We start from the raw sequence: 26,855 nt of genomic DNA, 5'->3' as shown, positions 1-26,855 counted from the left end.
CTTAAATAAAACTTTACTGACTGATTAAATAAAATACACTTACTGTAGAGTAAGAAAGGATGAAAGAAAAGGAAAGGAAAGAAAGAATGGGATGAATGGGGGTGGGGGAAAGGAAAAGAAAAGAAAAAGGAAAGGAAAGGAAGGAAGGAAGGAAGGAAGGAAAAGAAAGCCATATGAGTTTCAAGGTTGTTTGCAATATCCAGCACATCTTTGCCTTAGACTGGAGTTAATAGTTTAGGCATAGGTGTCAGACAAACCTGAGTCCAGCTGGAGCAATAGCGTAGCATGAAGGGTGCTTACCCTGCACATGGCCAACCTGGTTCGGTCCCTGACACCCATACGGTACCCTGAGGTCACTCAAAGTGATCTCTGGGCACAAAGCCAGGATTAAGCCCTGAGCACAGCCACAGCCACGTGTGTGTGTAGGGGGGGGAGGGGCGGGGAGCGGGAAACTCTGAGTTCCAGTCCTGGCTGGGCCCCCAACTCACAGTACAGTCTGGACAAGTTCCTTCAGTTATCTGAGCTGCATTTCTCTGTATCTGGAGGTAAAACCTACTTTGCATCGTGTGTGTGTGTGTGTGTGTGTGTGTGTGGTGTGTGGGGGAGTGTTCCAGGATTTATTAGAGCCACAGGATAATTTCTGAGTACAGGAACCACTCAATCAGTGGGGCCCGTGATAGTCGGAAGGTCATTCACAGAGGGTCCAGCCGAGCCAGCTCTCAGAAGGGAAGGAGAGGAGTCAACGGGCAGTGGGGGGTGGGGAGGACGTGCTCCACAGTGGGCAGCCTGCTATGAGGAGGAGAGTCTGCAGTGAGGACCAAACTGATCAGGGCTCTCAGTTCCATGCAAGCTGCCCTCAAACAGGTGCTGTTTCCAGATAAAGGGGCCTCCTGGAGCAGACAGGGATTCAAACTGGACACAAAATGGTAAAGTGATAGGATTTTTGTTGTTGTTTGGGGGGCACCCTTGGCTCTGTACTCAGGTATCACTTCTGGTAGGTCTTGGGAGATTCCATGCAGAGCTGGAAATCAAATCTCAGTTGGCCCCACGTGCAAGGCAAGTGTCTTACCTGCTGTTCCCTCTCCCCACCCTCACCCCCGCTGCCACCCTCAGCCCCCAGTCTCATGATAGGATTTTTTTTTAAGTAAAAACTGATTTTATTTGGAGGGTTTTAGAAAGAGAAAGGAGGGAGAGAAAGTGGGAGAGAGAGTAATATGTTTAAGTAAGAACATGGGTTTCTCCAAAGGCAGAGAGATTTCCCCCCCCCATGCCCCTCCCCCAGCCATAGATAGGTAGGCATAAAAGTACACATCTCAAGAGCAGAAATGCAGGCACCACATGTGCTCAGCCACATGGGCACAAGTAGCACATGGGCTTGGGCAGCATATGCGCCATGATAGGATGGTTAAACAGTCATGGTCATGGTCCTCCCGTTGTTCATTGATTTGCTCGAGCGGACCCAGTAACGTTTCCATCGTGAGACTTGTTACTGTGTTTGGCATATCAAATACGTCACGGGTAGCTTGCCAGGCTTTGCCGTGCGGGCAAGATACTCTCGGTAGCTTGCCGGGCTCTCTGACAGGGTCAGAGGAATCAAACTTGGGTCAGCTGGGCTGGCTGTGCGCAAGGCAAATGCCCTACTGCTGTGCTATTGCTCCAGCCCAGGATGTTTAAAGAGTGTGTTTATTGTTGAGGATGCACTGCTGGGGATAGAATCCAAGTGTCACACCTGCACTCTACACTCTACCATGAGCCACATCCCTGGGCTCAGGAATAAGAAGGACGGCCTTGAAGTGAGCCCCAGGGGTAAAAGTGGAAGGTAAGAAAGTGTCTTTGCCAAAGATGGTGGTGACAAGTCTGGAGGACAGGATGGTTGTGAAGGAGGAATGAGTCCAAGTTGGAGTCGCACTTGAAAGTGAAGAAGATGGACCTGCTAAACCTTAGTTGCTTGCCCTGTTTCTGCCCGCTGCCTGGCAGCACCTCTGCGTGGCCAGAGCCCTTGAGGCCCGAATTGGGATACCTGCATCTGGAAGAGGCCTCTGTGGGTTCAGGGCTTGTGCTGCAAAGGTGGAGGCTGAGAGAACAGAAGACCAGCCTGCAGGTCTTCCCTGCCGGTGCTTTGCTCTTGACCTCAGCTGACCTGTGTTCCCTTCCAGGAGCCCAGCCCTTTGCCAGGAGTCCCCGAGCTCCCATGGGTTTTCTTGCTTCCTCAGAGCAGGGACTTGGTCTCAGCTCAGAATGCCTTTGCTGTCCCCGATGTTTCCCCGAAGTTACTTTAACCTTTCTCTCCATTGCATGTCGTGCGGGAGGGGACTACAGTTGGCGATCTGCCTCCTGTCAGCCCTCCCTGTTCTCTTTCTAATGGGTGAGTGTAAGGTTGGAGAGACAACGCAGGGGGTAAGGGACTTGCCTTGCACTTGACTGACCTGATTCAATCCCTTCCACCACAGACAGTCCCCGAGCACCAAGAGGAGTGACTCTGAGCACTGAGCTAGGTGTAAACTCCCGAGCACAGCTAGTTGCGGCTCATGAAACAAACAAAAAGGATGGCTGGCTTGAAGAGTGTGAGATAACTGTAGAGATGACTGAAAGAGTAAGAGAGGCCGTGTAGATAGTCAATACTGAGCTGCCAGGATACCTGTGTTCTCTGACGTGACCTCAAGCTGCCTGACTGTCCCCTTCATATTCATCAAAGCATAGACCTGTGGACCTCAGCTCATTTTTAAGCCCAGATTAATGTCAGCATCTTGAAATACTTGTAGGAAAAAGTGAGCTATGTTCCAGGCATTGTCCTTGTTAACAATACCATGTTTGGATGTTTTGTGGGTTGGGTTGGCCTGGAAAATAATTCCTGAGATGACTAGATTTATCCAGTGTCAATGATTAGTGTTGCCTTGAGAGAATAAATCCAGTATTAGCCCTGGGAAGAGGAAGCATACGGTATCGATACAAATAGCCTACTTGTCAGAGAAAGGGACTTGTTTCTAATCACATAGAAATGAGAATATGTGAATCCCAAAGAAACTGCTTTGCTCACAAACCCTTTTCAGATTTACCTGTGGCCAGAGTATGGGTCCTGGTAGAATCAGGCTCCCATTCACTGTTTAACAAGAATATGTGGCCTGTCTGTTTCCCTAGCATGGTGTAGGCACCAGGAATGCACCGAATAGCAAAGCAGACCAACCCTTGTGCCCTATAAGGAACCCCTTCACTTAAAACACAAAATGTCTTACCAAGGTTTGAATACCACTTTAATCATCAGGTTTGGTTCTGAAGGATATTTTTGGCTTCTTTCTAAAATAAATCTTCTCTCAAAGGATGGAGAATAAGTTCGCTGATTGAAAATGCTCAAAAAAAAATTGTAATTCAGACAAAGGCAATCTTCAGTGAAGAATTCTTGTGACAGTTTATGCAATGGTCATATTACCTCCCCAGGAGCCCATTTGCAGGGGGAAAAAAATGTTTATTTGGATGAAGACAATAGGGGTGTTTACCGTTTCCTTTCTTCTTCCTTTTTTTTTTTGTTTTGTTTTTTGTTTTTGTTTTTTGTTTTTGAACCACATCTGATGTGTTCAAGGTGTACTCACAGTTCTGCACTTAGGGATCACTCCTGGCAGTGCTCAGGGAACCATAGGGTGGGGTGGTCAGAATCGAACTTGGGTTACTCACCTGCAAGACTAGACCCCTACTGCCTGTACAATCTTTCTGGTCTCTTTTTCTATTTTTTCTCTTGCTTTTTGGGTCACACCCGGCAATGCATAATTACTCTTGTCTTTGCACTCAGGAATTACTGCTGGCAGTGCTCAGGGGACCATATGAGATACTGGGAATCGAACCCGGGTCAGCCACATGCAAGGCAAACTCCCTATCCACTGTACTATCACTATCATCCAGCCCCCTGGTTTCTTTTTTTCCCCCTTTTCTGTTTAGTTTTGGGGCCACACCCAAATGCTTACTCCTGGATCTGTGCTTAGGAATCACTCCTGACAGTGCTCAGGGCATCATTTTGCAGTGCAGGGGATGGAACCAGGGATGGCTGCGAGGTGCACAAAACAATCAGGGGAAGGGGTAAGAATGTAAGGATGCAACCATTTGAGTACCTGCTGTATACAAAGATCTGAGAGAGGACCTTGAAACTGAACCAAGAAGTAGATCACAGGACCGGGTCCGGCCAGGCAACCTCAGTCCCCAGAGTTGGCTCATTTGTTCCTCTGCAAAGAGGTCTGTCAAGAAGAGCTGCAGAATGGATGGCATGGAATGGAAAGGTGGGGTCCTGTTTTCCATTTTACCAGTGAGGAGGATGAAAGAGGGGAGTTCCCTCATTCACGTTGGTCAGTACCTGCAGCCCTGGAGAGTCCACAGGAAACATCTCAGATTAGAACAAGGAGATTTTTGTTGCTATTTTACTGGAGGTGAGGGGGTAGTGCAATGAGTAAGTTGGAAGAAAAGGGTCCCTAGTGTGTGTGTATTGAGGGGGGCGGCTCTGAGGATAAATTCCTCTGTGAAAAGGGAGGTTTTTGTCCTTGGGTGGGGGCACACCCAACAGTGCTCAGGAGACCAAATGTGATGCCAGGGATCTACTGCATGCAAGCACCTTAACTGCTGTCTCATCGCTCCAGCCCCAGTCCCTGAGACTGTACAGTTCCTACAAATGGGACTTGACTCTCACCATGCGGGGCAGGGCAGCCCCAAGAATGAAGGGGCTTGATATCAACTTCAGATGTCAGGTGGGCCAATCAGGCTCTGGCTCGGCGGGAATGGGGCAGGACCTTCACAGGGGAGTAGCAGAAGGATGGGAGCCAGCCAAGGGATGCTCAGCTCTTCCTGTGGAGTCTTGACAATGCTGACTGGATCCTTAGAATTTGTAGTCCAGACCATTCACCTTTATTTTTCTCTAGATGATTCTGTGGTGTTCTCTCCCTTATGCCTGTCTGTTTTGTTTGCTTTTGGTTTTGTTTTACAAGTTCCTTTATAAAAATACTGATCTTACTGGAGGAGTTGATGTTGAAATTGAACCAAGAAGTAGATCACAGGACTGGGTCCAGTCAGATGATCTCAGGCCCCTAGATGTGCAGCTTCCTGGGTCCCTCAGGGTGTTTCCTAAAAGCCGCTCAACCCAAATGTGTTCTGGCTCAAACATCAGCATGCATCTCTTGCTGGCCTCTTAGCACTACCATCCCTGCCCTTAAAAAAAAAAAGAAACAAAACTCTCTTCCAAAAAAACCTTCCCTGTCCCCCTCAATTCAATCAACCTCCATCCTGTTTATTTCACTTCCTAGATGTGTCTCAAAGTTCTCGCCCCCATCTCAACTCTCCTTCATTTCTGCTCCCCTGGGCTTCAGCAGTCTCCTCCTGGCTGGTCCCTGCCTGCATGCTGTATCCTCACACCACCACAGCACCGAGATAGATGTGGTTCCTTGGCCACAGCTCCCTGAAGGGGACAGACGTCTTTGCTTGCACTGTGTGACTGGTGGGCCCTATCTTGAGAGACCATCAAAGGCTTCCTGGAGCGTCACCGCATTTAGCCAGGAAGATGAGTGGGAGTGAATGGCAAGGCAGCAGGAAATGCTTCTGCCCAAGCTGTGCTGTTTTAGAAGTTTCCTTTCACAGACAGGCCCCTGGGGACCATAGACCCCAAGTCCTTTCCTTTGCTGCGTTTCTTTCTTTCACTCTCCCCTCCCCACCCCCCTTCCCTTCATTGTTGATGTCACGGTGCTGGTGACACCGGGTTACACACATGCCTGGCCGGGATTCATACATCAGAGCTCACACACTCAGCCGTCAGCAGTGGCAGTGTGCACACTCTCTGTGGGTCCTCTCTCCAGCCACGGGGGATGCCCACAGCGGTCGTGCTCACCTGGACTCACACAAATGCTCACACTTCCTGGAAGCCTGATGCTTCGACTGCTTTTGGTTGGGGTGCTTGCCAGGGCTCACACCCCTTTAGTTGTGGTGCTCACACCCTTGGCCTCTGGGCAACTAGAAATTGGTGCTGGGGAGACAAAACCCAGAGCTTCTAGGATCCAGGCATAGTCCTGGCGATCTGACTCGTGGCTGTGTGATGGAAAGGTGGGTGCTCTCAGCCATTGAGCTCTCCTGTGGGTCCAGAATTTCTTCATTTGCATTAATCTGTTCAGAGTTAAGTGCCTCTCCTTCCTTCCTTCCTTCCTTCCTTCCTTCCTTCCTTCCTTCCTTCATATTTCTCTTTTCTTCTGTCCTTTTCCTTCCTTCCTTCCTTCCTTCCTTCCTTCCTTCCTTCATATTTCTCTTTTCTTCTGTCCTTTTCCTTCCTTCCTTCCTTCCTTCCTTCCTTCCTTCCTTCATTCCTTCCTTCCCTCCGTTGTCATTTTTCCTCTACCTCCCTCCCTTCCTCCCTCCCTCCCTTCCTACCTCCCTCTCTCCCTCCCTCCTTCCCTCCCTCCCTCCCTCCTTCCTTCCTTCCTTCCTTCCTTCCTTCCTTCCTTCCTTCCTTCCTTTCTGCCTTTCATCACATCCAGTGGTGCTCAGGGTTTACTCCTGACTATGTGCTCAGTAATCACTCCTGGCATGTTCAGGGGACCAAATGGGGCACAAGGAACAAACCCCGGGTCAACTGAATGCATAGTAAATGCCTTAGCTGCTATATTATCTACTATCTCTCCAGCCACTATTATGCTCCTTCTACTCATTTATTTCTCCCTCATCTACATTTCTGAACCAGCTTTCGTGTGAGGAGTGGTAACTCTTCATAGTAGGAATCTTAGCAATATGTCCCCAAGTGAAGCATCCTAGAAATGGACAGAAATCATTGCACTTACACATACTTCCAATGGACCATCCACAGCCCCCCCACCGCCAACCCCAACTTATACATCCACATTCCCTGTGTGTAGGTATTAGTGATGTTCACCAAATATTTTTGCATCTCCTTTCAGGCACATGGGAGTAGTGTACATTTTATTTCATGCCCCCCATGTGACTTGCTCTGTCCAGTGAAATGTGAGCAGGAGCTGTGTGTATTGCTTCCAGGTAAAGGTCAGTGTCCGATTTGACCTCTCCTCATCTCCTGCCTTTAGGTTTGAAGATACTAGTTCATTGCAGGAGCCTTTGTCCCTGAGTGCTTCAGAGACTAGATATCCGAAGTGGGCGTGTTTCATGATTAAGGGGGAAAAATCATTATGTCAAACCAATATGCTATGGGTATAGTTTGTTACTGCAGCACAAAGTAACTGATTCTGACTGATCTGCACCATCAAATTAATGTTTGAGCACGGCAAGATCTGTGTAGATGCTACTCAGCAACCTGAGTCATTGAACAAAACTCTTAATCCCTGTGTGTTTCCTTAGGTTGGAAGATTTCTGTTTGCTTTTGTTTTGTTTTCATCTCTTTTCCATTACAATGGGGACCCTTAAGTTTACTTATAAATTAATAATACAGCCTAAGGGATTAAAATTAAATTTAAAGTGAGATCTGAAGAGTTAAGGTGCATACCTGTATGTGGCTGACCCTGGTTCAAGACCCTGCCATGGTACACTGAGCACCTTAGTTGTGGTCTTGGGACTCCTCCCAACAAACACTGCCAGGTTGACCTGGGTAACCCCCAGCATCCTTGAGGGTACAGCACTGCATTTAGGACCCTCATATTGAGCCTCGTAGCTGAGAATCAGCAAGCGGGATCCCTGGGCTCCTGAGTACCTCTTGGAAAACCAAAACCAATGACAAATTAAAATAGATCACAGAAATTGTTACAGACATGAAAAACATTTGCAGAGCTATTCAAAGAGCATTGTCTAGATACCTTATACACATCATAGTCACCAATGCATGCCCCAGGGCATCCACTAATGAATTGCCCTTTCCCTAAGAACAAAATGCCAATTTCTGCTCATCTCAACCCTGCCACTGGCCGGCTAACTTCAGAAGTCCTAGATTATATGTCTGAATCTTCATAGTGAATGACCTTGAACATATTCCTACAAGTTCCCTTATTTAGTGAAATGGTGATACTATTTTTTTTTTCCTTTTTGGGTCACACCTGGCAATGCTCAGGGGTTACTCCTGGCTCATGCACTCAGGAATTACTCCTGGCGGTGCTCGGGGGGCCATATGGGATGCTGGGAATCGAACCAGGTTCGGCCATGTTGGCTGCGTGTAAGGCAAACGCCCTACCCGCTGTGTTATCACTCCAGCCCCGATACTAATTTTTTTAAAAGAATTCTGTCATAGGGGATAAAAGGAGGGGCTGAGGTGATAATACAGCAGGGGCTTTGATCATTTGCATCCCATATAGCCCTGACCACTGCCAGGAGCAATTCTTGAATGCAGAGGCAGGAGTAATCCCTGATCATTGCTGGATGTGCCCCACAAACAAACAAAAATCCAACAGAAATGGAAAAGAAGGGGACATTTGGTTATTTGGTATATTACCTACTTTCCTACTACTTTCTGCAGATAAATGATAATGTGCATAGAAGTGCTTTGAAAAAGGCCATTTCTAGGCAAAAATGACTGGTATTATATTTCATCATTACACAACCAATCACTGTCACTGTCACTGTCCTCCCATTGTTCATTAATTTGCACTCCAGTGGGCCCAGTAGCGTCTCCATTGTGAGACTTGTTACTGTCTTTGGCATATCGAATACATCATGGGTAGCTTGCCAGGCTTAGCCGAGCAGGCGAGATACTTTCGGTAGCTTGAGGGGATCTCTGAGAGGGGCGGAGGAATCGAACCTGGCTCTGCTGGGCTGGCTTTGCCCAAGGCAAATGCCCTACCGCTGTGCTATGGCTCCACAACCACAGTCACAGTCACAGTCCTCCCGTTGTTCATCGATTTGCCCGAGCGGGCCCAGTAACATCTCCATCGTGAGACATTTTGTTACTGTGTTTGGCATATTGAATACGTCACAGGGAGCTTGCCAGGCTTTGCCGTGCGGGCGAGATACTCTCGGTAGCTTGCCGGGCTCTCGAGAGGGGCAGAGGAATCGAACCCAGCTCGTCCAGGCTGCGCGCAAGGCAAATACCCTATCGCTGTGCTATCTCTCCACCCCTACACAACCCAAAAAAAAAAAAAACTTCCAAATAGACACATCCAAGATCAAATGAAATTAGGAGTGGGGATAGCTCAGTGGCAAGAGCACAGGCTAGCGAGTTCACCCCCCCACCCCCCCGTTCTGCCCTAGAGTCTGCCAGCTCTACCAGCCATGCTCTCAGCACACCCGGCAACTAAAGTGTGTGATCCCCGTTGTCATCACAACAACAGCCACCACCACCACAAAAAGACAGAGGAAGTAAGGGGTGGGGTGGGAGAATCAAACAAACTTTGTAATCCTTAATCTTTAAAAAATCGAACCTTAGTGCGGACATGGGTGTATATTGACATTGCAATGCCAAAAGGCCCCGGTAGTACCACTGCTCATTCTTCAAACAGGACAAATTGCTAATTAGCTAAAGAGAAGGCCCGGGTCAAGCACCTCGCAGGAGGTTAGTCACATTCAATCATTTGCAGGTTCAGCAAACACCGCGGTGTGGGTTCCAGGCAGTGATTTCCCGAAGTGCCGCAGGCGCGCTTCCAATTAGACTTCCTGCGCCTTTTGCTCTACGCTGAAGCCACACCAGTGCCTCAGTGGAGCTGGAAGCTCCATTCTCCGGCCCCACCTCCGCCACCTTCGGGTGAAAGCCCGTGTGCTTCTGTAGCGCCTGGGGCGCTGGCCGCTCCAAAGGCGATTTCCCTTTCTAGTCCTTGGGGAACGGCGGCCGCCAGGTCGTGACTATGCATCAGTGGTTGCTGTGACGGGGGTAGGGTGAGGAGGGGGGGAGAGACGGCTCAGTCAGTTGGCCACTGGTGGTGGGGCTGCCTCTTAGGGGCCGGCGGGGCGGGTGCCTGCGCCTCTAAGTGCCTGGGGCTGCACTCTGGCCGCCCCACTGGTTGCTGAACTTGCTTCTCTATCTGCTCTCTCCAGCCAGCTCTCCAGTCCAACGCTTCTTAAACTTGAACGTGCGTCTCCCCCAGGGCAATGTTCTAACGGCCAAGATGCACCCCCCACCCCAGGATTGCTGAAGGAGTAGGGCTAGGGTGGGGCCCAAGAGTCTGCCTTTTCTAACAAGTACCCTGAGGTCCCACTTCCACTAACTTAGTCGAGCTGTTCTTCAGTGTCTTGTTCAGCACGTCTGCTCCTCCCCCCCCCCCCCCCCCCCCCGCAAACTTCTTTACCCCACTGCAAGTCCTGAGGGAGGAGAGAAGAACCCTTGCAGCTAACAGGCTGAAGATTCCCCTGGGGTAGGGCCTGAAGAATTAGGAATTTATCCTGGGGGTCCCTAAAGATTTCACAGACAGGGAACCCCCCCACCCCAAGCCTGTGGGTCTTGTTATTGCCTGTCATCGTTACTGTGATATGCATGGAGTAGGTTCTGCCTATTCTTCACTTAACACATCCATTGGGTGCTAGGGTGCTAGGTTTAAGGTGACAAAGGTGGGGCAGGACAGGGTTCCAGGCCTCCGGGAGCTTATAGTAACTGGGAGATAAACTGCACAAACAATTCCAACACCACTGATAAGATCATGGTCCCTCCAGAGGGTGTGGCCAACTGCGTTCTGAGTAACTGGGAAAGGTTTCACGGAAGAACTGGCGTTTTTGCCAAGAAGTGTAAGTTGAGTGGAAGTTTGACAGGTAGAAGGGGCAACTGGAAGAAGGAGGGAAGAAAAAGGAAGGGATTCTAAAGGCTGCTGCTGGGCAGGGTTCTAGGGAGAAGCCACCACGCTGAGTTGACCCACCTCCTTCTCCAACAGGTCCAGCTGTGTTCCCTGTCTGCCATCTGCTGCCCCTCCTGGATGCTTGGGTGGGGGTGGGGGGGTCTGGGGATGGAAGGAGCCTCTGTCCAACTACGTTTCCTCTTACTCTCTGCATCTAAATATTCACAGATGGGGCTCACATTTGTATTCCTCTCCCCCTCAGCAAACACAGGGATGTCCCCAGGACGTTTTACTCCTACTCCTGGACATGGTGGTAAATGTCACCCAGCCTCCTGCTAGCCCCCTAAGCCAGAGGATTCTGTGAAGTGACCATCTCCCAGAGAGCAGCGGGGAAGGATGTAAGGCACAGTCCACTGCCAGGACTGTTCCTTCAGAGAGACCACATAGGGGAAGTACTGGGCTGCAATCCTAAGTCTTTTTAAGCTTGCTAGAGGAGGACCTTGAACAAGTGATGTAATGCTTCTGTATCTGTAAAGTGGGTTTCATGATGGTTGCCACTTCAGGAATGTGTTCTCTGGATGAAACATTTATAATCATGGCCATGCATGAAACCCTCAACAAAGTACTTCATTTGAATTCTCTCGGAGGTGGTGTGGTGGGTGCCCAGCCCAGCAAGGCTCTGTGTGCCTGTGGCAGAAGCAGATCGTGTCACCTCTTCACCTCATTGTCGCACTGTCTCTTTAGCTGTGATTGTACAGCAAACGAGCAACATGCAGGCAGTAAGATATTAGGTGAAAAGAGGACAGCAAATTGCATCATCGATGAGTACAGCTATGTTATTTAAAAAGGGAGCTAATTACAAATAGACAGAAGCTAGAAGGAAATAGAGCAAATGGTTAAGTATGGGTGTTTGCGTGATGTTGGTGTGCAAAATCTATTGTTCTGGACATATTTTTTTTTAAATGATGTAAACCACGAAACATGGATTCCATGGAACACAGTGACAAGCCCACGGCCTGTTTTCTGTTTGCAAATGACAGTTCCTGGTGGTTTTCTCTTCTTATTTCTAGATCCACTTCCCTGAACAAACTCTGCAGTCCACTCAGAGGCCCTGCCTTAGGAAATCGCCTTTGCAGCAGGCGCGCGATCACCACGTGCCACAGCTGAGTACCTGGCCACTGGGACCCGGCTGTCAAATGTGGCCTCCGAGGAAGTTCCAGCCGGCACCCGGCCTCTCTTACCGCCTAGGGCTTTCTAAAGCGGTGCTACTTGAGATCAGTTACTTTTTTTCTTCTTCTTCCTCTAAATAGCCGGCCTAATGCTCTTTTTCCAGTTCTGGCTGAGCCGGGAGCCTCAGCAGCCGGGCAGGGATTCCTGCCAGGCACCTAGCTCAGGAGAGCACCGCCCAAACTGGTCCGGCCAGTCTGCCCCTGTGGCCGCTCTGCCAGGACTTGCCCGCGTCTGTGTCTATGCGTGTGTTGAGAGACCCACCTTGGCTCCCCAGCAACCCAGGTAGATGGAAGGCAGCTCCGGGCACCATCACCCTGGCAGTCAAGCCAGAGGGGTGGAGCTGGGTTAATCTAACCTGGAATTTCAACTTGGCCTGCACAACAGGTGAGGGGGGTGGGGGCGAGGGTGGAAGCAGCCGCCGCCGCGAACACGGGCAGCTTGGCAACTTGGAGAATAGTCTTGTGCCGCGTGCCCCTTCCTTGTCCCCTGCCTGGAAAAGAGCCTGGGGGTGACTTTCCCCAGCGCCCGTGCGGGCTGAGAGGGCTCGGTGGCGCCCCGGCCCCTGCGGGGACTGCTCGAACCCTGCCCGCACGCTGTCCTCCTCGTTCCCCTGCGCGACGCTCCCGTTCCCCCTCCTCCGGGAGGCAGGGCGGGGGTATCGGATTAGTCTTTGTTTTCGACGCGAAAGAGCCGAGCGCGGCGCAGGGGAGGCTGGCGATGGCAGGGCCCTGGGGTGTGCCTGGGCCGGGCGCTCGGCCGTGACCCGGGTCTCCGCCAGCCCGTGGCCTCTGCCCCCTCCCCGCTGGGGCCCCCTTCTCTGCGGGCCAGGCTGACTCGGTACGCAAACGCGATGGTTTTTTTCCCCCCCATTGTCCTGCTGGGGGAAATGAGAGCGCGGCGGCCCGGACAGAGGGGGCTTAGGCGGGCCTGGGGCTCGGGGCGGCCGGGGGAAGCCCCCAGACCGCGCCGGGTCCACAGGGAGTGGCAGGAAGTGGGGACACCGAGGCCGGCTCAGCCCGGGGCCTAAGCTGGGAGGGACGAGTGCCCTCCCTCGCCGGCGCGGCCCGCTCGGTTCCCCGGGAAGGGGGGGGACGACCGGGCGCCGGAGGGCGGGAGAGAGGGGCGCCCGCCCGAGGGGGCCGGCGGGGTGCAGGGAGGCCGGCCCGCGCGGGGCGGGAGAGGAGGGGGGGCGGCGGGGAAGGTGCTGCAGGTGCAGAGGCTCGGAGCCCGGCCGGGCCCTTGCGCCGCTACCCGCTCGGCGGCGGCCTCCATCCCCTCCCGCTGGGGCACGTCCCCCCACCTCCCAGGCCCCCGGGGCCGGCCGGAGGGGGCGGCGGGGCTCGGCGGGGCCGCACGTGCGCGCCCTCCCGGGCGGGGGAGTCCCCGGGCGAGCACGTGCCGCGGCGCGCGGGGGGGCGGGGAGTCCCGCGGCCGCCTTCATTGCTGCTGCTGCTGCTGCTGCTGTTGCTGCTGCTGCTGCTGCTGCTGCTGCCGCCGGGGCCGCCGCTGCCTCCTCTTCCTTCCTCCTGCGCCGTCCCCTCCTCGCCCGGGCGGGGGGCTCCGCGCGCCCAGCTCGGCCGGGCTCGGCTCCACGGGAGGCGCGCGCGCCCCGGGCGGCGGCGGCGGCGGCGGTGGCGGTGGCGGTGGCGGCGGCGGCGGCGCGGGCCGGGGAAACTTTGCCCCTTTGTGCGCTCCGCCCCGGAGGCGGCCGGCAGGTCGGTGCAGTCGGTGCCTTTCCGGGTCCGGGGTGGGGGAGGGGCGGGAGACATGGGGGGGGGGGCGGCCCGGACCGCGGGGAGGGGGAGGGGACGGCCTCGGGTGGGGGGACCAGCGGCGCACGGAGGTGTCGGGGGGGCTGCTGCTGCGGCTGCTGCTGCTGCTGCTGCTGCTGCTGCTGCTGCTGCGGGCGGGGGAGGGGGGGCCCCGCTACTACTTTGTTGCGGGGGAGCGGGCCGGGGGTGCGACGGGTCACAGTGTAGCGGAGCCGGGGGTGGGGGTGGAGGGGGGCGGCGGGGCGGGGCGGGGGCTGCGGAGCCGCCGGAGCCGAGCGGCCGAGGCCCCAGAACAAAGGAGCCGGAGCGGCGGCGCGCGCGCGGCCCGGCCGGCGGCTAGAGCGCGCCCCCCCTCCCCGCGGCCCCCTTGGCGGAGCGGGCGCCGCGGGGTCCCCCCCCAGCCCGGGGCGCGCGCACCCCCAGTCCGCGCCGCCGCCGTGCCGGGGGCAGCGCGCCGCCTCGCCGCCTGGGCTAGCTTTCCGCAAACTTTATGTGCACAGCGCTGCTGCCCCCGGGGAGGGCCGGGCCACCTCCAGTGAAAGGGTGTGTGGGAATCCCGGGGAAACTCTCTCACGCCCGCGGGGGAGGGGCAGAGGGCAACTTTCTCGGGAATCTCACCTTGACCACCTCCTAAAATTGTGGACTCCCCAGGCTACCCCTGATGGAGAGCGGTGTGGGGGGGAGGTCGCGCCTAGGCCTCCTCCCTCCGACGTGCAGCCGGTGCGGGCGGGGCTGGGGGCTGCCCTGTCCTCCTGGGGTTTGGTAGAACTTCATTTGAGCGAGGCCCTTCTTCTCCACCCTAGCCCCACCCAAACCCCATTTTCTCTTCTGTTCTTTTTTTCTTCCCTCCTCTTCCCAGAAGCAGGAAGAGGTGACATGTGAAAGTTGTCCCCGAGCCCCCAAGTGATGCGTTTCCCTTTTCTGTGTGTCTTGCAGGCAGCGCTGCCTTCTCCACATCCTCACCCCCCCCAGGAGAGACACCCGGGGGCTGCCCTGCCCAGCCCTGCCTGGCCCCAACCCACCTGCTCACCTCATGCCTGGGTCCGGGGTAGGTGAGGGTGAAGAGCTCACCCAGCCAAGATGATCCCTTCGCTGGGCGCTGCTGGTGCTGTCCCGCCCCAGATCCCGGGCCCCCGCGGGTTCCAGAGTGGCCTCCTGCTCAGCCCCATCAGACTGCTGCAGAGGAGGTGAAGAGGGCATTGACCAGAGGCACCCGTTGGAGCAGGAAGCGACTCGCCGGTACCCTCTGTAGACTGTTGACTGTTTTAGGAGAGAAGGACCTCTTGGTGGCCTTGGCGGGGCAGGCAGGTGGGCGGCGGGACTGTGGCTCTGCCGGGGCACCTATGCACCCCACCACGGCTGCATCATGAGTCAGTTCCAGGTGCCTCTGGCCGTTCAGCCAGACCTGCCTGGCCTTTACGACTTCCCCCAGGGCCAGGTGATGGTAGGGGACTTCCAGGGACCAGGACTCCCAATGACTGGAAGTGAACCCCAGCTCCGAGGGGGTGCAGATGGGCGAAAGAAGCGGAAACGGTGTGGCACTTGTGAGCCCTGCCGGCGGCTAGAAAACTGCGGGGCTTGCACCAGCTGCACCAACCGCCGCACGCACCAGATCTGCAAGCTGCGCAAGTGTGAGGTGCTCAAGAAGAAAGTGGGGCTGCTCCAAGAGGTAAGCTGGCCCCTCGCAGGGCGCCTTTCCCCTTCCTAGAGGCCCTGCGTTCTCCGGGGACTTGCCCAGGATGCCGGGACTCTCCTGGGTCCCACGTGGAGGGGCCATGAGGAAGAAGGTGGCTGGGGGGAAGTTGGCTCGAGCTCCTTAGCCTAGCCGGCAGCCTTCGAAGTGAGCGCACGCGGTTCGGAGGGCTCAGAGCTGGCACTCTGGTCTCCTCTCTGTGAGTTTTTGGCACTGGACAATGACCCCCTGCTGAGTCTCTGGAAGCTTCTTGTCCTGTCTGACACCTCCAATGTTGTTTCAAGGTCACACTGATGCATGTGTCTGGAGATGGGGTGTCGGGAAGGAGAGGCTGATGGATTTGGGAAGATTGGGACTAAAGGGTGATTTTTTTTTTTTTTTTGCTGCCCTGGGTAGACTGTTTCTTTCCCTAAACCTTCTCCTGGATCCCATTATTTTTCCCGGAGGAAGACTGTCAGGGCAGCGAGTGGATGCTTCCACGGAGTTGAATGAGAAATCGGTGATTTTGGGTTTCCCTGCCCATCAGAGTAGTTCTGGGGTCAAAGGCTGGTGTTTCCCTCTTCGCAGGACCTGGCTCAGTTCCTAGGCGTGTAGTAAGCGTTTAGAGATGGAATGAATGAACGAATGAGGTTCTTTTGTGCCGAGCTGTCCACCCCAGGGAGGAGGACCCTTTTATTTGGAGGAAGGGATATAGATGGAGGGAAGGAGAAATTGAGGTAAAGGCGAGTGGGAATGGGAGAGGCAGAGACCCCGCTTCGGTCATCTCCTCTCATTCCCGTGGCGGGCTGCCGGCACGAGGTTGGTGGCCGCTGAGACAGCGGAGAGTTGGCAGAAGTGGGGACGCGCGGAGTTGAGCAGCGCGTGTATCGGCTGAAGTCGCTCCAGGCAGCGGAATTGGCGCTGGACAGAGCCGGAGGCCTGCGCGGTCCGTGGGGCTCCGGGCTCTGCCACTGATTTGTCTACGGGTTCTGACAACTCGGGCCTCCCTCCCTGGGCCTCTTCTTCCCCGGGGGAAGCAGAGGGCTTGTGCTGGATGGCCTTTGAAGCCCTCTGCAGCTGAGCTGGGAGCTGCTGTGCTGCAGCGGGTTCGGGCACCTGTGGCTTCGATGCGCTGGCGGCTCCCGTTCCCCGTTTCCATGACCGCTGAGCTCGGAACTGTGCCGAGAGCGAGCTCGGTGGGGCTGTGGCCGAGGAGGAAGCGCCAGTGTGGGGGCAGGAAAGTGGGCGTTGTCGGACTGTTTCTACTCCCTTGTCACCTTTTTTTTTGTCTACGCCCCTTGGAAGCTGCCCAACATGGTCCAAGGATGCCCAGACTACTGGACGCTCTGTCCCCCAGCCCCCCTCCCTGGTTAAAGCAAATACCTCGATCATATCTGCAGTTCGCCACCTCACACAGTGTCTGGCCTCTTTGGATTGCTGGCCTTGGCGGGGAGTTGGTGGCCTGTTGGCCCAGTGTTCCCAGCATCATTTCCGAGAGGGGAATGAGATTAGGGGAGGTCCCCTCTCTGCTGCCTGGTGTTTGGGTGTGAGGAAGAAGACCTGTCTGCTTTATGAAGCTCGGTTCCAGTACTGCCTTCTCTGTACCCCTTGTCTGCCCTGCTGTGTTGGCCCAGTTCCTCCCTAGTCAAACCCCTGGGGTAGGGAAGCTCAGCTTTCTGGAATGGATGGTCGTGTGCCTGTGGCCCCTGGGAACCCTGTGGAGGGTTTCTGTCGGTTTCTGTCGGCGGTGAAGAGCGTGTATGCGTGCGAGAGACTGGGAGTGAGGCCAGGGTCCTGACATCCTCCTGTGGACACTGCCAGTCTGGGCTGTCAGGTGGTCATGGTTAAGATCCGGGGAGTCTGGTTGGCCTGTCCTGGGAGCTGCCTGCATGCACACGGACCTTGCCCTTGCTGGCGGCCCTACTGGACCCCAGGGCTGGGAAAGTGGGGAAGATGACACTTGGGGCCTGGGGTATCCCAGGCAGGAAGGTGCCCATGCTTGTGTGTGGACCAGGGCTGGCTCACGGGAGTGTTGGCCCATGGCCTGGAGGAATGATGCAAAGGGACAAGGAAGTCAGTTTTTTTTTTTTTCTTAAAACTCATTGCCTTTAACTTACCAACTGGCATTTTGTTCCCAGGGCCGGTCCTTTCTACCTGCCATGTTTTTAGGAAAGAAAGGTGTTGACAGAAGAAGCTACACCTATTTTTTAAAGTCTTGATAAAAACACAAAATAACTAGTGTCTGTCTCCACAATTTTATTATTATTATTATTATTATTAATATTATTATTATTATTTTCACTGGTCTTTGCGGGCTAAAAGCATGGGAATCCCTGTCCAGGCAACACTCTTTAACAAGTACATCCCTCACAGGGCTGACACACCCCAGAGGCTCTGCCTGAGAGAAGGGGGCCCTAGATCAGCCCAGTCTTTATCAGCAAACAGCCCCCTTCCCCCACCCCCTGCCCCTTCCTAGGATCTCTTAACCGTTATTGCTGAACCACATCGCAGAGGGAACATCTCCTGGGGTGGGAAGAGACACAGACATTTCTGCTGTCTGTGTTTTTCTCTGGTTCAGGTTTAGGAGCAGAACGTTCAAATTGGGTCCCGACTCCTCAGCTGGGGCAAGATCAGTCTTTCCTGGGCACTTCTCTGGGCTTCTTCCTCCAGGCACCCCTTTCCTTCTCTCCATCTCCACCTTCCCCCGGCTTCCTGTGGGGCTCCCTCCAGCCCTCTGCAGCTGTAAGTCATCCCAGAGTGGGGGGACCCTTTTCTGGGTTGTCTGCCTTTCCTCACAGTTCCTGACTCTGTGTTTGGGGGAGGCGGGGGGAGGGTTGCCAAATTTGTGGGGCCTTGATGCTCAGAAAAAGAAATGCAGCATTGCAAAGCTAGAGCTCTCTTCCAGAGTCCAGGATGGGCGCCCTGCTGCCATGGGGATGGGGGTGGGGGTGGGGGTGGGTGTGTTTCCTGCTCTGGGTCCTATCAATAAGCGAGGTCACACACCCGACAGGAATCATCCTTTCCAGTGCCAGGAGCGCCGCTGTTGTTGGGCGCTAGCTGTCTTCCACCCTCTTTGTACCTGAGCGTGGCTTGGCGCCCAGTGAAGAGGAGAATCTGGGGGCTGTGGAGATGCAGCAGCCCTTGTCAGCGGTGCCCCGTCACTTTCGCCTGAGCAGCGGTGTTCTTTGTCGGGCGAGGCCAGCCTCCTTGGCAGGCTTGTTGTGAGGACTGGGATGAAGCAGGTTTCCTGCATGGCCCACACAGTAGGTCCTCTGAGCCTGGGAGGCAAAGCTCCCTCCCTCCATCCTCTGGAAAAGGCATCACTTCTTTGTGTTAGCGTCTGAGTGGCGATTTTATTTTATTTTTTACTTTTTGGGTCACACCCAGCAGATGCACAGGGGTTCCTCCTGGCTCTGCACTCAGGAATCACTCCTGGTGGTGCTTGGGGGACCATATGGGATGCTGGGAATCGAACCTGGGTCGGCCGCGTGCAAGGCAAAAACGCCCTACCCGCCTGAGTGGTGATTTTAAAGATGAAATGCCCATGAAGTGTTTGTCTCAAGACTTCCCCTCGCTGGCTCATAAAGAACAGTGGAGCCATGGAGGTCGGGGGAGTGTTTGCTAGCTTCTTCCCCCTCTGGGGTGGGGAGACTGGAGTCAGTTAGGAGCTGTGTTGGGGGGGGGGGGGGTCTGGACTGGTGGTGGTGGGGGCAGGTAAGAGAACTTTCATGGTGCCCACACTTCCATCTGTGTCAGTGCTTCTCAGCCTCTTTCTGACCCAGCGCCCCTTCCAACCTTATTTACTTCTGTCCTGCTCGCGTCGGCTTCCTGGTCTGGCGCTATGACCTGCCTGTTACCTGTATTCATCTGTGGCCACTTTGGGCTATCCTCGGAGCCCCCCGTTGAAAAATACTGCTCTAGTTGATGTGAAAATGCAGCCTTGCCCTCAGCTAAGTGAGTTGGGTGGCTGAAATCGCTCTCTGCTATTTCTCCCCCCTGTCTGGTTTTTTGGGCCACACCCGCAGTGCTCAGCACTTCTGGCTCTGGGTTCAGGAGACTAGGTGTGGGGCCTGGGTAGTGCCACACCTGAGCCAGCTACATGCAAGACAAGTCCCCTACCCACTTGTCTCTCCTCTGTGCCATTTTTAAGACCAGATATCTTGGGCTGGGGCATATTACTTGGCGAGCTCAGAATTCCCCCATGAATTCTGACCTCTGTGTCCACAGAGATGCTGGCTGTGTGGAGGTGTGTGGAGGTGTGTGTGTGGAGGTGGGGGCCAGGGGGGAATGCTGCAGGCTGCATCTGTCCTAAGCAACAAAAGGGAGGGAGGGTTGATGGCCCATTCTGTTCTCGGAGATGAGGGAGCCGCTCTCAGCACCGGTGCTGAGCAAGGAGAGGCCGCACACCATGGACTTTAGGAAACCCTTGCTCAGAGTCGAATGTTTTTTGATCCCATGGCCACAGACTGCAAAGGGGAAGTTAGCTAGAGGGGGCGCCTTGCTCTTTAAAGAGGAAGTGCTGAGTGGACGGGCTTAAGTGGTTCCCTGCGGAGGGTGGTGGCTCGACTGGCACAAAACGGGCCATCTGTAGGGTTGCCCTGGCTGCCCTGAGTGCAGATGGTGACCAGCACACGCCTTATGTGGCAAGGACTTGGGAGCCTCTGAGGCAGAGTCCTGGGTGGCGTGTCTCCTTCAGCCAAGTGTCAGAAGGTCTAGTGGCCAGAATATGCTGAGGCTGGTGGAAAATATACAGGACAATAAAAGGCTTTTGTCTGTTCCCAGCAAGGAGGAGAAGGAAGAGGAGGAAGAGGGGGTGGTAGACTCCTAAGTGCAGGGAGCATAATCACGACAGAACAGCCACTGGTCCCGGTTGTGATGGGAAGTGTCCACTTGGGAAGGACGGCAGTGTGTGCTGGTGGGAGGAGGGCGGGAGGCCTGTTCTGCCCTGGTCTGAGTCATTTGCTGTCCCCTGCCCCCAACACCTTCAGATATGCCAATGGAATGGCATCCTTAAGGAATCAGAATACTGGAACGAGGGCAAAAGACTGGGGCTGGAGTGATAGCACAGCGGGTAGGGCATTTGTCTTGCACGCGGCTGACCCGGGTTCGATTCCCAGCATCCCATATCATCCCCTGAGCACCACCAGGAGTAATTCCTGAGTGCAGAGCCAGGAGGAAACCCTGTGCATCGCCGAGTGTGACCCAAAAAGCAAAAAAAAAAAAAAAAAAAAAAAAAAGACTGCAGATATACACTTTTATCAACTTTTGTTTTGTTTTGGGGCCACACCCAGAAGTGCTCAGGGGTTACTCCTGGCTCTGCACTCAGGAATTACTCCTAGCATTGCTCGGAAGTCCAAATGGGATTCTCTGGGATCGAACCGAACCCGGGTTGGCTGCATGCAAGCCATCAACTTTTTTTTTTTTTTTTTTTTTGCTTTTTGGGTCACACCCGGAGATGCAGGGGTTACTCCTGGCTCTGCACTCAGGAATTACTCCTGATAGTGCTCAGGGGACCATATGGGATGCTGGGAATCGAACCCGGGTCAGCCACGTGCAAGGCAAACGCCCTTCCCTCTGGGCTGTTGCTCCAGCCCCAAGCCATCAACTTTTAACAGTTTTAAGGAAGTTGCTTTAAAAGGTGCTTTGTGAGATGGCAGAAAGGCAAATGGTGAGTTTCAGGGCTCCCTCTAGTTCTATACTAAGCAGCTCAATCTGACATCTGCAGACAAGTGATGGCACCATCCTCCAGCTTGGATAGGTCAGAGGCCAGTCTTTGATTGAAGGTCTGCTGAGGAGAGGGCATCGGTATTAATTGCCCTGTTCAGTCTTTTTTTATCAGTTGCATGTATTAGGGGTTCCTTACTGGGATGACCTGGCTTCCAACCGAGGGATTCTGGCTTCATTGGTCTGGGGGCTCCCCAGGCATACCTGCTGTGGAGAGGCACCACTTGGATTCAGATGGGAGACGAGGGTGATAGGCACTCACTCTGTCTGCTCCCCGTTCCCCTGAGTCAGGACCCGTGTGGGGCTGGGTGGTTCATAGCACAGCCATACACCCAGCTTGCTGATTGGCACTTGCTTAGAAGCACTGGCTCGCCTGGGAATTTCTGCAGGTGAAGGTGTGAACGCCTGGCAGAGTCTGAATCCCTGCCTGCCGTGTCCGACTCAGTGCTCGAACCAGATCCCCAGGTCACTTGGATGCTCACGAGTTTCAGCAACTGATCTCCAGCATCTTTGTGACCTAAAGACAGGGGGTGTGGGACACGGAGAAGGGGACCGAAATGGCAGGGGAGGAAAGACGACACAGCTCGAGTCTTTGCCCTGTCTGCCAGGGAGACAAGATGTTGAGATGGACTCTGTTTATCCTTGTTTCTCTGGAGTTCATTTCCTTCTAACCTTGTGGGTTATCTGTTAGTCCCCTAAAAACCTATGCCACGAGGAATTAGAAGAGAGCATTTGGAAGGTGTTTGCTGCTCAGTGCCCAAGCCTTTTGTGGCTGTCAAATGGGACATACCCACAGATGTCTGTGTCTCAGAGGAGGGTCTGGGGGCTTATGGAGCGGAAGAGATGTCACCCCCCTTTCAAGGATGCAGCTTAGCAGCTTGGTTAGATTTGGGGGTGGTGTAACTATTTAGTTGGGTAGAGGAAATTGGGACAGCCTGGGACCACTGGCCTTAACCAAACTTGATGGAATTTAGTTATGGTAAACCCCAAATCCTGTATTTGTTTTTAAAAGGAAATAGATATATAAGTAAGGACCCTGGGCTTCCTGGCAGGTGGAAAAGCTGGAATGCTGTGAGTGATGTGGCCACCTCGGGAGAGATGCTCGGTCAGCGGTTAGTGGCTGGCCTGTCGGAGGACGCGGGACGCAGGGTGTTTCTGCTTGGAGGGGTGGAGAGGAGTTGGGCGGGTTAAGGCCAACAGTGGGGAAGAGGGAGTCACTTTCCTGTGTGCCATGAAGGGTGTAGGACTTTTATTAGTAGGTGGAAGTTAGAAGCAGGTAGACTGGTCCCTTGTTTAAGGAAATAATTGTCTAATATTTATTGCTGTTTTAAGACAAGTGTTGCTTGTGCCCACATGTGGCTGCATGGAGGCTGGGTGCCAGCCATGTTACAAGAGCACTGTTAGGGTAGGGGTGGGGTTGGGAAGATTGGTATTCTCCTGCAGAAACTATGTAAAGTATAATGTCAGGTCTATGTTCATATTTCTTAGGTACTTGTAGAAAAATGTCTCTTATGTCAAATAAAGTTTTTGTTAGGTTCTGAATTTAATCTCCTATCAAGACCTAATCTGACCTGTGTTGGAATGGTCTGAACTTTTTGAAAACTTCAGCCAAACGTATGATATGTAGGACTGTCTCAGGGGAGAGGTCCTTAGTTTTCAGTGACTCAGTTTATTTCATTTTATTGGGGATTGGGCCATATCTGGTGGTGCTTAGAGCTTACTCCTGCGTCTATAGTCAGGGATCACTTCTGACTCTGTGCTTGGGACACCATATGTGATGCTGGAAACAGAACCCGTGTTGACCAGCTGCAAGAAAGAGTACCTTACCTGCGGTACTACCTCTGCAGCCCACACTAGACTGTTTCAAAAAAAAAAATTTCTTTCTTAGGTGTACAACACTATTTTGAATGCTTATACTACCTGATGACCACCAAAAGTCTGGTTTCCATCCCCAGGTTGGATTCCTTTTACCTAAACTGCACAGCCTCTGTCCCCTTGTTTCTCTGGTAACCACCATTATATTGTCTAAGGATTTTTTTACCTTCCAAATATGAGTGAATTCATAAAGTTGATTTCTACTTATCTGTATTCAACAGACTGGTTCTCTACTCCCCTTCCCTTCATTGTTGTTTCAATGACTGACACACACACACACACACACACACACACATACACACATTTGTAATGGTGCTTGCACATTTGGACGTCGTACTCATCAGAGGTTTGTACATTTTCAGTTGTATGCTTCAGTAGACTCTAAAGAATTTCCACAACTGCCCCAAATTCAAAGACATACTTTGAGGGGGGCCAATACGGTGGCCATTAGCTATTTAAATTTATTTATTTGGTTTTTGGGCCACATCTGGCTGTGCTCAGGGATTACTCTTGGCTCTGTGCCTGGGATCACTCCCAGCATGGCTCATGTTGTACTGAGAATGGAGTTGGGGTCCACTGCAACCATATTGTACTGAGAATGGAGTTGGGGTCCACTGCATACAAGGCAAGCACCTTAATCTCTGGCCCAGATATTTACTTTTTAAATTAATTTAAAAGTAAATTCAGGAGAGTATATGGCTCTAGCATTTACTCGACAGTGTGTTGTGCCAGAACCTCCTTCAGATTTCAGAGAGAAGAAAGAAGTAACTGCTGAGGTGAGAACTGAATATTCCATACCGGAATTAAAGGTGATTGAAAGTGTTTAATGATAGGAAACTTTGAAATGAATATAGCTAATGACCTCTTCCCTGGAGGAGCTGGAGGTTAAGATTGGGCTGGGGGTGGGGATGAAATGATTTAGAGAAGCCGAAGGAGGCAGCAGGGAAGAGGACATGGTGCAGTGTGGGGTGTGGTGGGGAAAGCCAGGGGGAAGAAAACAAAGTGATCAGTGCTGGGGCTCACACCCTCTTGTGGAAAACCTATTGTTTCAATGCACTTTAATCACAAGGTCTGTGACTCCCTCAAATCTGAAAGAGTTTATTGTAACTTAATACTGTAGAGTTTAAAAGAAAAAAAACACAACTCTTCCTTCCAATAAAACAAGTACTTATAACTAACTGTCATTCCAAGGTCAGTAACAACGGCTCCTGTCTGGTGGCTTGTGCTGGGGACAGTGTGTAGACTAGAACGTTCTTCCTCATCATGGGGAGTTCTATTGCTCCAATCTGCAGGACTATACCAGCATGCCCCTGGGTGGTCTCGCTGAGGCCTGTCTCTGGGATGGGAGAAGAGCAGTCTAGGTTGGCTGTTGGCAGGATTTGGGGAATTAGGATCTCTAGCTCCAGGGGGCTGGAGCCATAGCACAGCGGGTAAGGCGTTTGCCTTGCACACAGCTGACCTGGGTTCGATTCCCAGCATCCTATATGGTCCCCCGAGCACAGGCAGGATTAATTCCTAAGTGAATGAGCCAGGAGTAACCCTTGTGCATAGCCAGGTGTGACCTGAAAAGCAAAAAAAAAAAAAAAGAGAGAAAAGAATCCCTATCCCCACCCCAAGGAGAAAGTGCCTTCCTTGGTTCAAACCCACCAAGAAACTCATTGCCCCTCCCCGAGGGCTGGGCCTTGTTTTAATGACCTGCTCTCACTCAAGAAAAACAACCCAACTGGAGCCAGCACCCAACAGCTCTCCTGGAAGCTCCCTGGGGGGCAAGTGGCCTCTCCCAATGACTTACAGCTTTGATGAACCTTATGCTTATTTACTTCTGGCCCCAAACTGACTCTCCTGCCTGTATCATACCTGAGTCACCTGCTCTGCCTCAGGGCTCTTGTTCCGGGACCACGGAGTGGCTGGAAGCCCACCTTGGGGGTTTTGGTTATCAGCACTAAATCCCCACTCCCTGTCTTTTCTTTTTTAGCTGTTTTTTGAGAGTTGTGGGTAGGATGCCAGGAAGAGAGAAGGAACCCCTTTATCCTTTTGTTTGTTTTTTTGGGGGGGGGCCACACCCTGCTGGTATCACTCCCTGTAGAGCCAGGGAAACCACAGTGGTGCTGGGGTTGGAACCCGGTCCAACTGCGTGTGAGGCAGATGCCCGTACCTGCCCTACTGTCTGTCTGTCTGTCTGGTCCAGGCGTTTATCTTTCTCGTGTCCTGCTCAGCCTGTTTCTGATGAGCCTTTGCAGTTCCAAGACCTTTCGCCTCTGCACAAGTGTCTCTGCAGGCACCATGCTGTGGGCGCAGCTGGGGTGGGCACGCTTCTCTGTGACCTGGACGGACTCCTGTCATTTGCATAAGAAATTCCGATAACCTGGTTTTCATTCAGTCCCAGAGGAAGGAAGAAAGAAACCCGGGAGCCCAGACTGGACCCACCGGCCAGACTGCAGGCAGGGAAGCAGACTAGTGGGGGTTATTTGTGTGTGTGTGTGTGTGTGTGTGTGTGTGTGTGTGTCTTACCCACTTCCAGTAGGTCAAGTTCATCCACTGCCGGCTTTGGCCAATGCACCTGCCTCCCCACACCCAGGCTGGAAGCGGGTGGACAGGAGAATGCACCTCCCTCGGAGGACAGAACAAACGGATTTTCCGAATGAAAGTGGAGTTGTGTTCGGGACACTTAGTAGATGGTGTGCGCCAGATCCCCACCCTTCTTGGTTCCTGCTGGAGGAAGCCCAAGGAAGGGGTGTGGCAGCGATGGGCGAAACCCCAGTGGAAAGGACCTGCGTTTGTTAGTTCTCCTCTTGAGCTGTTTCTGTGGGAGGTCTGTGGAGGGACCCTTCTCTGATTTTCTGCCTTTTGACTGCTTGCTCTGCCCTCTGGATGGCGAGCGTTGGGTGCCCCGGTTCCCTGGTTAATGCTGGCAGTGGCCTTGGAGCCCCGGGAGAGAGAGGGCTGGTGGGCTTTCTCTCCCCCACCCCCGAGAGAGGGAGATTCTGGTCTGCTCTGCATTCACGCTGTGCCTAGGTGCGTATATGTGTGTGTGTGTGTGTGTGGGAGGGGGGGGTGGCATTCCCGTGGGTGCAGAAGGACCAGGGCTGGGTGTTGGGGGTATGAGAAGGAGAAGCGCCTTTCCGGAGCATTTCTCCAGCCCAGGATCTGCCGTTTCTGGAAGGCAGGACATCGTCCGCCGTGACGCACAGAAGACCCGCGTGTTGCCTTCCCAGCCTCATTCAGCAAATCTCGCCTGGGACTGTCTGCGCCAGGCGCCACGCTGAGCCCGAGCGTGAAGGGGAGTGGAGGCAGTATTAACTCTGTCCTTAATGAGCTCACACTCTGGGGAGGGAGACAGCATGGAAACAAACAATTACAGTGCAGTCTGCTTGGGCGGCTGGGGGGTGGGGGGCGGGGGGAACGCTTCAAGGGCAGAGACTGGCCTCGGCCACCCAAAGGTCCCCTAAGAGCCCAGAGTTGGAGGGGCAGGGACGCCTTCTGAGGGGTCCAGGAGTGAGAGGTGAAGGGGGCCTTGGAGGGGGCGGCGGCGGTGAGTGTTTTCCTGGCACTGAGGTGTATAGTGGTGCTACTCAGGTACTCTGGGCTGGTGGATGGAGTTAGGCTTCTGGGCACCCCCTGGGCTTCTTTCAGATCCTCGGGGTGGAAGGTAGCATGCTTCATGCTTGTTCATCTTGGAAATCTACTGGGGCTGCCCCAGGTTTCAAAATGTCTCAGCCAGCATACTCATTCTGCCTTCCCAGTGACATTTGTCATTCCTTCGGGTTCTGGAACAGTTAGGTGGTGGGCTCAGGTGGTTGTGTTTGGGGGTGGGGAGATTCCAGCGGGGTTCATAGAATATAGGACCTTACAAGCATTGAGGAGGGCATGCCAGGTCTGAGTAGGACCCCAGTGGCTCCCTAGGGTGGG

The 26,855-nt window shown here is 53.6% G+C and overlaps 1 protein-coding gene across 2 annotated transcripts in view; it reads left to right on the top strand.

Annotated features, from left to right (window-relative positions):
- The first annotated feature begins 12,548 nt into the window (after nt 1-12,548).
- TET3 (tet methylcytosine dioxygenase 3) overlaps nt 12,549-26,855 on the top strand; it is a 109,016-nt gene continuing 94,709 nt past the window's right edge. Inside the window, exons 1-2 of one of the 2 annotated variants that reach the window (XM_056125718.1) lie at nt 12,549-12,740; nt 14,612-15,344. In XM_056125718.1, the coding sequence (XP_055981693.1) occupies nt 15,042-15,344 (303 nt within the window). In that variant the 5' untranslated portion in view covers nt 12,549-12,740; nt 14,612-15,041. Of the gene's footprint in view, nt 12,741-13,569; nt 13,619-14,611; nt 15,345-26,855 lie in introns of those variants that run through there. The other variant, XM_056125728.1, reaches the window with a different exon arrangement.

This window comes from Sorex fumeus, unplaced genomic scaffold, assembly GCF_029834395.1.
Source record: "Sorex fumeus unplaced genomic scaffold, SorFum_2.1 ptg000006l, whole genome shotgun sequence".
NCBI classification, from domain to species: Eukaryota; Metazoa; Chordata; class Mammalia; order Eulipotyphla; family Soricidae; genus Sorex; species Sorex fumeus.
Note: the sequence above shows the minus strand (reverse complement) of the source record. Positions and strands in the feature narration are given on the sequence as shown.